At 38.6% G+C, this 12,418-nt stretch overlaps 1 protein-coding gene across 1 annotated transcript in view; it reads right to left on the reverse strand.

The window, feature by feature from the left end:
• The window catches only part of ALDH1A1 (aldehyde dehydrogenase 1 family member A1), a 54,943-nt gene that overhangs the window by 31,342 nt on the left and 11,183 nt on the right, over positions 1-12,418 (reverse strand). Inside the window, exons 2-4 of the mRNA XM_036077746.2 lie at positions 10,820-10,924; positions 2,825-2,965; positions 766-895 (exon numbers count right to left, since the gene is read on the reverse strand). Coding sequence (XP_035933639.1) covers positions 766-895; positions 2,825-2,965; positions 10,820-10,924 — 376 coding nt within the window. The remainder of the gene's footprint in view (positions 1-765; positions 896-2,824; positions 2,966-10,819; positions 10,925-12,418) is intronic.

A 12,418-nucleotide genomic window follows, 5' to 3' on the forward strand; every position in this document is an offset into this window, starting at 1 on the left:
TTTAATTCCTGGCTATTGCTTTTAACTTACTGCTGGATGCTTGAATGAGATTGAAAATGCCCATCCTGGAGGGTGCCGCAGTTCTAGAGCCAGGAAGTTTATATGAATTAAATTCTACCCATAACGTTTTCCCAATTGACACTTTTTTATATCCCTCTCCCGTTAGCATTCTCAGCTAAAATACTAAAACACATACATACACATTTCGTCATGCAAATTCTTAAACTGAGCTTATTGTAAACACAGTCTCATCTCGGTCTGAAGCTACTTAAAATAAATCAGTATGAACTGGTTTGTTGAATTAATCTACTGTAACTCTACTGAGTGAGACCAGGTGCAGATGACCATAATTGTCTCACACTGGAACACGCAAAGACACTTAAATAATTACATTATACAAAGGGTGTACATTTCACTATGGGAATACAAAGTAAATCATTCGAGGCCGACTGTGAAAAGTGTGGGCGGTTAGAGAGACAATTGCCCTAATTCAGTGACTGTGGGCATAAAAATGTTCTTACTTGAATATTTCTAAAATATCTGTAGTGGTATCTTCTGCACGATTATGCTGAAACCATTTGAAAAAAACATTTGATAAATCTTCGCAGAACTTCCAGGCTCAAAGCTGCATTGCCTCAAAGTCAAGGAGAAAATCAGTCTGCTTTTCAGCTGACATTTTTAAAAGGGAGAGTTCGGAGTAATTCAGCTCTACAGCGATCGCCTCGCGCCTACCCTCACCCCTGGTGGTTTCTCACAGCGACTCACCGATGGGTATTGTGCGGCCTTGGATCTTGTCAGCCCACCCTGCGCAGTAGCGTAATGTTGTGATGCAGCCTCCCAAATCCATCAGATATGAACTAGAGAATAGTTTTCCACCATTCATTGATTCCATTGTCTGAAAAGGAAATCAAACCTCAAACGTAAACTTCCATAAACATTTTCAATTAAAAAATCAAGAGTTAATATTTTGAATAATCATGTGCTAGAGAATTTGGGAAATAGAAAAAAATCCTGTAAGCTATTTTGTATAACCTTTTCTTTCTATAAAGGAGGTAAAAAAAAAAAAAGAGTAAAAATGACTTGCTTAGACTTGCTTAAGGTCACATAACAAGATACAGATAAAAAGGGCGATAAGATTCTCGTTTCTATACCCTAGCATTCCTTCTATCTCATTCTGAATGTCCTCTGGCTGGACAGATTTCTAAGAATCAGTCCCAATTTGAAGGACACACAGTTGGTGAGAGTGAGTGGCACTTAGTTTCCTAAGTCAGATCAGAGCCCCAGCAAAATTTCACTTATTGTATAAATACAACTGTGGGACAATTTAGTGTCATGACTATGAATGGTGCCTCAGTGATTATTTTTGATTTTGCAATCCATCCGGATACAACCAATGTATGCAAACTTCAGTGATCCCTGGATCTTTCATTCATGAGTTTTCTTCGCAGAACTTTGAATGGTGAAACTCCTAGTTTTGCCACTATTGTCATAATTATTGTTTGAATGGTCAGGCTGGGAAGTACAACATTTTCTGGTCCGGTGAGCTAACCATCTATCGGATGACCTAGTTTCTTTTCTTCTTTCCTTCAGCAGGAACTTTAAGAGCTCTTTGGGACTCGTGTCCTGCCGGGGCAGGAATATACAGGTGAAAAACTTAAAATTGTTCTTCATTTGTTTTACAGTCTTCTGTCTCTGCATTATGCTGCATGCCATCTCAAAACTTAATCGAACATGATTTTTGTGTGCCTGCTCCTTATTCCCCCTTTGGATCTTATGGTGACAGAGACAGCGAGCACTCTATAATCCACAGAGCAGTTACATAAGAGAAGCCAAGTTTTAGCAAATTCTGCTTTCTTCCTACGTGACATTTTGGTTAATGTAATTTTATTGTGCATAACTTCTTAACTCCATATTTTTGCATTCTTTGAATCATGACGAACCTCTGCATAATAAATAGTTCTTTGATTAACTATAATTGTTAAAGTTGATTTAAAAATATGTATATGGACTTCTTTGTTACTGCCAGCATAAGATTCTAAAGGTAATAAGAATTTGCTCTGAAACTTGATCTTGGTATTGGTTTGTTTTCAATTTGCTTTACTGTAATGCCTAATTGAAAAGAAAACAAGGAAACACTCCACCCATTTTACTTGCTGACTCATCTAACTGCCAAAATGTTTTTTAAAAAGCAGGATACATAAAAAATACAGTTTTTACAAATACACAAATGATTTGATTTTTTTTTTCTTTATTCTTCAACTTTTTCACCTGTAAAAAGAACATCATTTAATCCAGACCACTGTGAACACGTGTATTTCAGGAGGGAAAAAGCGGCCATGTAGTAAGTTTCTTGGTGGGCTAGATTAAAGAGAAATAAGTTTATTTTAGAGGAAAACTCTGGGAACCTTTGACAAAGTCTATGACATTTTCCACAAAAAGAATTCAGTGGTCAGGTAAGTTGAAGAAACCCAGTATATTATTCCAGGATATTCACTGCATGTGACCTTGTTAAAGGCTCTAAGGAATTCTAGAATAGAGAAAAGAAATTTGTTTAAGTTGCTTTAACTTGCAGTTTGCCAAGGTTTAGACTGTAGAATCTAATATAGGAGTAGAATAACATCATCCAGAACTAGCGTGCAGATTCTTCTTTGAGAATAAGCTCAATGGTATGTACGATTTCTATACGGGAGCTGGTAGAAATCTTTCCCTTTTTTTTTTTTTGTAGAGAGCATGTAGTGATCACTAAAACCAAAGCAACTTGCCAATCCAAACAACGAATGCTTTCTAGAGATCTCTCTACCTGCAAAGTTTGGTTGATACTCACTGCCAAGAGAAGACGATCTCTTTCAATTAAGTCAGCCAACCTGTAGATTAGTCGCCCCCTCTCCGAAGCATTCATAGTACGCCACGGAGAGCCGATCTGAAAAGCCTTTCTTGCGGCCTTCACTGCTTTGTCAATATCTTCCTGCAAGTCAAAGGGAATTCATTTCAGTAGCCTAAACGTGTTAGCAAATCCAATGGCAACAACCCTATAAAACAGACTAATGGTCCTCATATGCAGATGCTGTGTCTTTGTTAGCCCAAAGTCTGGCACATCGTACAAACTCAACTCTCACATATGGGAGTTCTATACCTGCTGCCTAATCTTTAGAATGATGAATTCCACACACATAGCTCAGGCTTGAGTTCCCTGAATAGAAATACTATAATATTTTAAGATTGCTACCATTGGAGTGCTTACCATACATATATCAAGTCATGTTCAAATGACTTTACACACATTAACTCATTTAATTCTTCATAATCTTATGACACAAATATGTTTCCCATTTTACAGATGAAGAAACTGAAGCAAAGAGAGGGAGGAAATTTGCCCAAGGTCCATAGCTGACTGTGGCAGAATGGTTTTAAATGGAGCGCCTCTGACCGTAGAGTCTTTGCTCTTCACCACTATGTATAGCTTTGGTGACCGACCAAGAGTTCCAGAGAAAGCGCAAGATCAACTAAACTGGTGAGTATCTTCTTGAATGGCTGGCGGCTCCACGGCCTGTGGATGCTCGTCGAGAACCTACTGCAGGGTGAATAAGAACTGGGTTTTGCTGTTGGAAGGTAAACACTGTAAGCGTGTGTTCATTCCTCTTGTGCAGAGAGAAGAAGGCAGAGAGTAGTGGAACTGGTATATAGAAGGATCTGTCTGGATATTACAACCTCTCATTTCCCAGCCGGGTACAAAGAGATCCTTTCAGTTCCTAACTAGGTTACAGAAGTCAGTCTCTTATTGTTAAGGTGCTACTTAAAATTATATTAATTCAAATAATCAAGCAGACTCAAATAATCAAGTAATTCCACACTTAGTCTAGCCTTCTTGCCTTTAGTCATGTTGCTCTTACTCACACTCTTTCCTCTGAGTCAAGTAGACTCCTCCTGTTCTTTCCTAGCCAACCTCAGTTGCATACTTTCCCCTGGCCTCTTCATTCCACAGATCCCTGTTCAGATCTCTTTGGAGCTAATATAGACTATATCTACTACAAAACCCACCACACCTCTTCCATTACCACTTTATATGTTTTTGTTTTTGTTTTCCCTCAAATCAGTTGCAAACACCTTTTTTTTTTTTTTTTTTGAGATGGAGAGAGCTTGAGTGTGAGGGAGGGGTGGGCAGGGCTGGCTGAGGGAGAGCGAGAGAGAGAATCTTAAGCAGGGTCCATGCCCAGCACAGAGCCCCATGAGAGGCTTGATCTCACAACCCCGAGACTGTCAATGAACTGAGCTGACATCAAGAGTCGGATGCTTCACCCACTGAGCCACCCAGGCTCCCCAGTTGCAAACAACGTAAAGGCATAGATTGTTCCAATGTTCTTTGGTATATAAGACTGGCCACTACACGGAGCTACATAAATTCCACAAATCATGGCCACATCTTAGGCCAGTTGGTTGGAAATTTTTGCAGAAGACATAATTTCCTTTGAGAATTCGAGGAGAAAATTGCATAAAATTTTCTTAAAGTTGCCCACAATTTAGCTGAACCCCATTCAAGAATGACACCTCCCCCAGTAGGAATCATGAACCTCAAGTAAATATCCCCCACCTTGGAGTATATTTCATTAAAAAGTCCCAAACTTAGAAGTCTGCAAATTAAAATACAAACAAACTATTTTTACAGCATTTATCACCACACGAAGATGATCTGGGGCCAGTGAGATATTTTAGAAGTGTAATCTGCTTTGATTAAGTGATAACATTCACAGAGCACAAGCAAACATTCTTTCACTATAATACATCATACACTTGTTTATCTCACTGCCTAACTTTTGAGAGAATGATGAATATATACAATAAAATATATGCATTATTACTCACCCTTCCTGAGAAATACGTATATAGTCTTAATGGGGGTACTCAGTTAATCACATTGATTGTTTATATTTGGATATTGTTTTATGCCATAAGTTCTAACTTTTTCCAAGTTATATTCAGACAGCAATGTTTGGAAAAAACCCCACAAGAATCTGAAATTGCCAGTGTGATCTATGGATACCACAGCTTATAAAATATATGCTGCTCTGTGTTTAAACAGATCTGTGTGACACAGCTTTCATTTGGATCCTTCTGCTCAGTGTTCTGCCAACGGCCTTAGCCAAGTACAGTTTATCAGAGGCATCCTGGCCTCTCAAAGGAATATGAAAAAAAAATGGCTTCAAGATATCTAACTCTGCCATATGGAAAACACATTCTTGAAATAAAGACTTTCTTGTGGTTGTGTCCTTTGTGCCATAATCCTCCTTTTCTCATAATCTTCTATTTTTTATCTTGCAGACACAGAAGTAGAGTAATGATACTTAATACATAGATTTGGAACAAAACAACCCAGGTTTGAATTCTGGTTCCTCATCTATTAGCTCTATGAGTTTTGAGACATCCATCCACCCATCCATCCATCCACCCAACCATCCACCCATCCACCCAACCATCCATCCACCCAACCATCCATCCATCTATCCATCCATCCAAAAATTTACTAAACACTATACTGTAAATCTTGGTATCAGGCTGCTAATGATCAAATCGTGAAGACAGGAGATTGTCCTTTTGAAAATTAAATAAGGTAACACTAGAAATACATGTTCTATGTGACAGACATGACTTTGAGCGTTCATTAAGTGATAGCAAGGGCTATCATAGTTGCGGCAAAACAGGCAAAACCACCTTAAAATAACTCCCAGCAGTTCTAGTATATTTTAATCTTTCCTTTCAATTTTCTCTACCGTGTATTATTTTAGGCTGTTATTATCTCATTGTTGCTTGCCTTCCCAAGCCATTCTCTTCTCTCCTCCACTGTCTTGCTGATTGCCACCAGGCTAATCTTCCTCAAACAATTTTATGTGATCACTTTCCCTTTCAAATACTTGCAACTCCCTTTGTCTATGGTCCTGAGGCCACACTCTTCTTTCTGATTTTTAAGACCCAACATTTTTGGGCCCCACCTCACCTATCTAAACTTGTCTTTACATTTTTTTTTCTACTCCGTCTGGCCCAACTGCTTCTCACCTTTGTTCCTGTAACTCTCCTTGCCTAGGATGTTCTACCAGCACACCCCGCTATTTTCAAAATTCTACATATTCTTTAAGACCAACTATCACAACCTACCTAAACCCTTACCAGCCTAATCCAGCTTGATGTTAGCTACTAGTCAAGAGCTTGCTAAGTCCCAGGCACTAAGTGAAGCCTTCTGTAACCCCCAGTTACTAAGACAATTAAGCACCGAGGACTTTGTTTTACAGGACATGAAATCCAGCATGAGATCTATCAACCAAAATTTGATCCCACATCTGGCTCCCAAATCCGGTTTTATAGCTCTGCAAGACATCCTGGTAGTGACCTTTGCAATGAATATTTATTGCTATCTGTGTTAAAAGCTATAATATTCCTTACTATTCTGGGCCTACAATAGGCAGTTAGTAAATATTTAATAATTTAATTACCTATCTTTTAAACTCATCATGTTACAGTGATTTTATAGAAGAGTGCTCCTGATATAGATAATTTGCTTATATTGACATTCACATCTTAAATCATATTTTAATTGATTCCATTACATAATAAAGCTTTTACATTAACCATATTAGGCTTAAGGGTTTTTTGTTGTTGTTTAAATTCTACGAATAGTATTTCTTGGATTCTTACTCCAGGACTAGCATCCCCAGGGACATAATTTTTTAATCCACCAGCAAACAATGTGGCAAATTAACTCAGATTTGCCACCGTCAATAACACTTTTGCCTTAGAGGGTTTTAAATGTTCCTTTTTTTGAAGTTCGGATGATGAAACACCAAAGGCCTCTTGAACATAGTTAAGGAAGGACAAACTTTTCTATCACTCCCAGGCTGCACATTTCCATATTAGATCCATTCCAATTTGGAGAAAATAGTTATCAGACCAGTTTTACTTTTACACCTGTCATAAGCACTTACTTTAATGGACATTTATTTTTATCCCCCCCAATTATTTGTTAGGTCATGCTTAGTATTAAAAGCAGTTTTCAGGATTAGTCAATATAGCCTAAAAGAGCCATTGAAGTGAAAAGAAAACAGTTCCCACCCACATTTGTGCTTTGCTTTGTAACCTCCATTCATTCTCATTCCTCCTCTTTTCTTTTTAACACCATTGAAAGGCGGTATATAGCCAATTGTTAGCTCCATTCTACTCATAAATTAAATCCCTAAAACCTTTTGGCTCATTATCTAAAGAGTCAGTTCCAGAATATTAGGTTTACGGTGACTATGTAATTTACTCAATTTGTACCTTTCACTAAGCAATGTTAGAAGTTCGTGCACATTTGTCCGCAAAATTGTGAGAAGAGCAATCATTATTTAAAACCAAACGTCAGTAGATTACTCCAAAAGAGAACAGGATGACAATAACACTGTGAAGCAAACAGTGGCTTACCCTGAACAGTTTATATCATAAACAACCGAACTCAAGTGATCGAGCATCTAGCAACTTGATTAGCATTGTGACCTGATTCGAAGCTTTGCTGGATGTTAATGAGTATTCCTGAGCTACGTTTGCACAGACAATGCTGCTCTGCTCTGAGTTAATTGCCAATAAGCACACAGCAAAAAAAAAAAAAAAAAAAATGACAACTATTTCTAAAGCTTCAGGTATGATCATCAGCTCCCCCTCACTACACTTTAGGAAGAAGGTAAATCCTGCCAACATTGCCAAGAAAAGTCCTCAGATGTCCTGCCTGACAAGGTTTCAGCTGGAACTCCAGGCACAGATTTGTTTTACTGATGAAACTAAAGCTGCAAGCCCGTGGCAAAGAGAGATGCCCAAGACACCAGAGCCAGAGTAACAAGAATACGTGTTCTTTTGTTAATTGCCAACTGCAACCAGCCTGCAGTCTTACTCCTGAGTAGCATTTATACCTCTGGAGAGAAGGAGCAGGCAGCTGTCAGGGGCTCAGACGTAGCTCACCTTGCCCTTTATTGCTTCCCTCACCTACCCTGGGTGGCCAGAGCCACTCGAGCAACTAGAAGGACATTTGATGTAATGCGGGGCTGGAATGTAGTGTTGGGTAGATCTCCAGTAGTCTCTGATAAAAAGTCATTTCCCTGTTGAATAGGAAGAACTCAGGTTTCTCTTCTTTCTAAGAATGGCCCAAAGGACACAGTCTTCTGGGTCTCCTAAAACACGTTGCCAGGGATCATCAGTATTCTCTGCTCAAGTTTGGTCTTGTAACATTTCCTAGGGGGTGCGGCGAGATTATCACAGTGCAGGTTCCAACTCCAACTTTCTTACTTATCAAAGTCCATGCCCCCTATCAAATGCTAACACAATTTAATGGTTTAATACCTTCATTCAGGAGTTCTCCAAGTATATTCTACCACCCCCACCCCAACCAGTAACATCAGCATCCCCTGAGGATTTGTCAGAAATGCAAATGCTCAGGCCCCACCCTAGAATTATTGAAACAAACTCTAGGGGTGACCCAGCTACCTGTGTTTCAACAAGCCTTCCAGGGAATCAGGTGCATGCAAAACTGTGAGAAACACTGCCTTAGTCAGTAGTTAATTTAGTACCAGATTCCTAGGACGAGGTGTGTGTGTGTGTGGGGGGTATATGGAAACTCAGAGCTTGATGGAGGATTTTTACATATGATTTATGTAATTTCATTTATCCATTACCTGTAGCATGTGAGACACTGAAAAGTATAAAGGTAAAATGTAGTGTCGATCTCTACAAGAAGCAGCCTGTCTCAGACAAATTAAACGATACCCATATAACACAGGGCTTATAATATAGATAAAGATGATATTCTGCACTGGCACAGAAGAGAGCTAGTCTACCTGGGAAATTTGGGGGGCTTTAAAGAAGTATAAGACCCTATAAGACCCTATAAGCTTTGTTATGTGCCTGGCACTGTTAAAACACTTTACATCTTTTTTTTTTTTTTTTTAAGATTTTAATCTGTTTGAGAGAGAGAGAGAACGAGCAGGGGGAACAACAGAAGGAGAGGGAGAAGCAGACTCCCTGAGCAGGGAGCCCAGCATGGGGCTCGATCTCAGGGTCCTGGGATCAAGACCTGAGCTGAAGGCAGATGTTTAACCGACTGAGCCACCCAGGCACCCCGACATCTTTTCTTATTTAACCTCCCCCAAGTTTTTCCTATCTCGCCATTACACCACAAGGAACCCAAGCTTAAATAGGGTCAATAAAATGTGGAACATCTGTGCTCTGTCTACAGCTAATGATTGGAACGAGGCCCCAAGGACCGTACCTTGACCCTGGCAGTCACGGTGGCTGTGAGCGGCGTGCACTATTTGGACCGTGATTCTGGGCATGGTGAGGGTGAAACTCCTCCATTGATGGAGTGGCCTGAGAAAAGGCCAAAAACAAGAGGGTTTTTTTCTGTTTTTGTTTTTTTCCCAGAGGCCAGTGAGAATCCCATGAAGAATTTATGCATGGATGAACTCTGGTATGTACAGAAAGTGAAGTCTGAAAGTAGGTGACATGTGTTCTCCACTCCATTCTGCATCTACTTCTCAAGCTGTCGACCCCTCGGGTTAAACTCCGCATGCTTGCCCCTTGAGGCACGGATCTTATGTCTTCTGGTAATACTGCCACCTGAATCTGGGGACTTCTCTAAACCCAAACGAGCCCCTGGGGTCTATGGCTATCTTAGAATAAATCTGCAAGGCTTAATGCCTTCAACTAGGGATCTCATCACGTGGGGAGAAGGTTATGAAAGAATGGGAACTGGGCAGGAACATGGAACTGAACACTGGGTCACAAAAGGTATTATCCTTGGGGAGCTATCCGGACTTCATCTTTCAATGGTCTTTTTATGTAGCAAAATAATTTACCTTTTAATACCTTGTAGGACAGAGATTTTAAGCTTGATAACATTTGGACAACTGAAGACTGAGAAACACATTCACATTTTAAGGTACATGCTCAGATGAAAAATCGGAAGGCTTTCATTCTCCTCATGCCCCAGGCTGTTTCATATTGTCCTATCTCACTTTTATAATAATCACAAGGTAAGGCAGCCCTCCCTCCCAGTCATAGACTCTGGGGTCAGAAGAACAGCATTTGACTACTGATTTTGTTATTATTATTCTTTTTATTTTAAAAATTTCATTATTTATTAGCAATGTCCCCTAATGTAAATTAGTCAACCTGTCCATTCTGCTATTTCGTTATCATTTGTGAAAACAGCTACAAATAGTAGCTTTCCCATCGAGATGCTTGAGGATTGAATTAACATTTAGAATTAAAAAAATAATAATGATATAAGTGGTTTTTGTTGCTGGTGGTATGATTAGCTAGAAAGCAACAATACATTTAATTCATGGTTCAATTTCTGTGATTTTAAAATTCAATTTTTCAAGGTACCAATTCAATGATTTTTAAGGAAATAATTTGGCAAAATATTGTTTCAAACGTTCTATCTTATTTCCTTTAGTTTCATTTTGCAACTTAAAAAAAGAACAATTTTATATGAATAAAGGATTTCTCTGCTTTATAAATCAATGACTAATCATATGTAGTCTGTTTATATAATAAACCCAAGTATTATTTAAACTGAAGAACAAGCAAAGAGAAATAGCATGAAAAAAAAAATCAGCACAACATCCAGGACCATGGGCTCATCATCATCACATGGCTACTGAGAACCCTGATGTACCAAGAAAAATTTCCCCGATGGCCCCAGAAAGGGTAATTTCATGACCTGTTTACTTCCAAGTTGTGGTGGGATTGGGAGCGCAGCATGGAGGGAAACAAAGAAAGCTAGCATAAGTGCTGGGAAACCCACCTTATCTCCTTCTTCTACTTCACAGAGTTTCTCCTCAGTTGCAGGATTAAAGACAGGAAACTTCTTGCCACTCACTGAATCATGCCACTCATTGTTTATGAAAATCTGTAGAGAGCGAGAGAAAGGAGGTAACAACCCTTTGAATATGCAGAAATTTGAGAAATTCTTTTATAAACTTAGAGCATTATAAAATGCTTAAGTGAGGCCAATGTCAAAACCTTCACATACCTTCCCCCCAAGGTATTTTTGGCTGTTCAAGACGTTTTACACACGCATACACACATGCATGCGTGAGCACACACATATTAAAATAAAGTAATACTGTGAAATTACGCTGAGGTACGAGGTCATGTCAACCCTGGAAAATACAGACTGGAGAAAACCTTCTAGAAAAAGTGCTTTTGCCTGAGTTTGAGGCAAGAGCAGAGGCTTTGGTAGCTTTAATCTTTATTAATCCTAATTTTTCACTTCAGATTCTGAGCATCCTCCTGTTGGGCTGCTAGTGATTTGGTATCGTAAGTGACTGTTTTCTGATCCTTTATTTTACTCTATTAAAGGTAGCTTGGAGGACAGTTTTAAAAGAAGTTTGCTTAGAAAGAAAATTGGCGAGTGACATGTTTTCACTGACTTTTTCCAGGCATAAGGGTTTTATTCTTTTAAAGAGATTATCTAATCATGGATTTGTCCTCAGATGAAATCAGGCACTAGATTTCTTAGTGATATCTAAGAGACATGCATCTAAAGAGACAGAGGGGTCTAGAAACATGGAATGTTGTTCTGTGTATAAAAGAATGGCAATACATAAAAGTGTGTTAGTATGTCATTTAAAAAGTCTTGAGTTTCAACTTTTGCTGCCCTGAATTTCTGCTTCATTATGGAGCCTACTAGGGCTTCGATAGGTCATTCAGCTTTTCCGAGAGTAAAAATGTTTTACAAAGCCTAATTAAGAAGCAGTGCTTTTGCGATAAAGTTATGTTTTGTTTCTGGCAAAAGCCAGAATTTCTTCTCCCTCCTCTCATTTCATTATTTCTTGTTTATTCTCCTTTTTCTTTATTTTTGAAATATAAATATTATCATAAGTATGCTATTGAACTTTATGTATTACAACTTTCTGTTAGATTTGTTATTACAACGTGAATTAGTCTATTTAAATGTGAATCACAGGGAATTGATACACCCAGTTTTAAATGAAGGGTGACATCTGCACTGGATTTTTTACATATATCTTAATCCAGACACCTCCCCTTACTTGATATTTAAACATAAGTTATTAATAGTACAGCCCTGAGGGAAAAAGTATTGAACAGCCCCCCCCCACCTCTCCCCCAAGGTTTAAATCTGTTGCTATACTAAACACAAATCAGTTAGCTATTAAAAATTCCCCAGTGGTGGCTATCAAGATTATACATTTTTAGTTTAATTACTTAATATTATGTATGTTTGAAGTAACAGCAGTCTTTAAGTTAATCTGTGAGTTTATACTAACTTAGCTATTCTATCGAGTAGTGTCCATAACATAGCTTAATATTTAGTCACACTCATAAAATGTGTATTACCATGTATCCCTAAATGCTTAAGTAGAATTAAGTCTATATTCTG

The sequence above is a fragment of the Halichoerus grypus genome, chromosome 14 (assembly GCF_964656455.1).
Source record: "Halichoerus grypus chromosome 14, mHalGry1.hap1.1, whole genome shotgun sequence".
Taxonomy (NCBI): Eukaryota; Metazoa; Chordata; class Mammalia; order Carnivora; family Phocidae; genus Halichoerus; species Halichoerus grypus.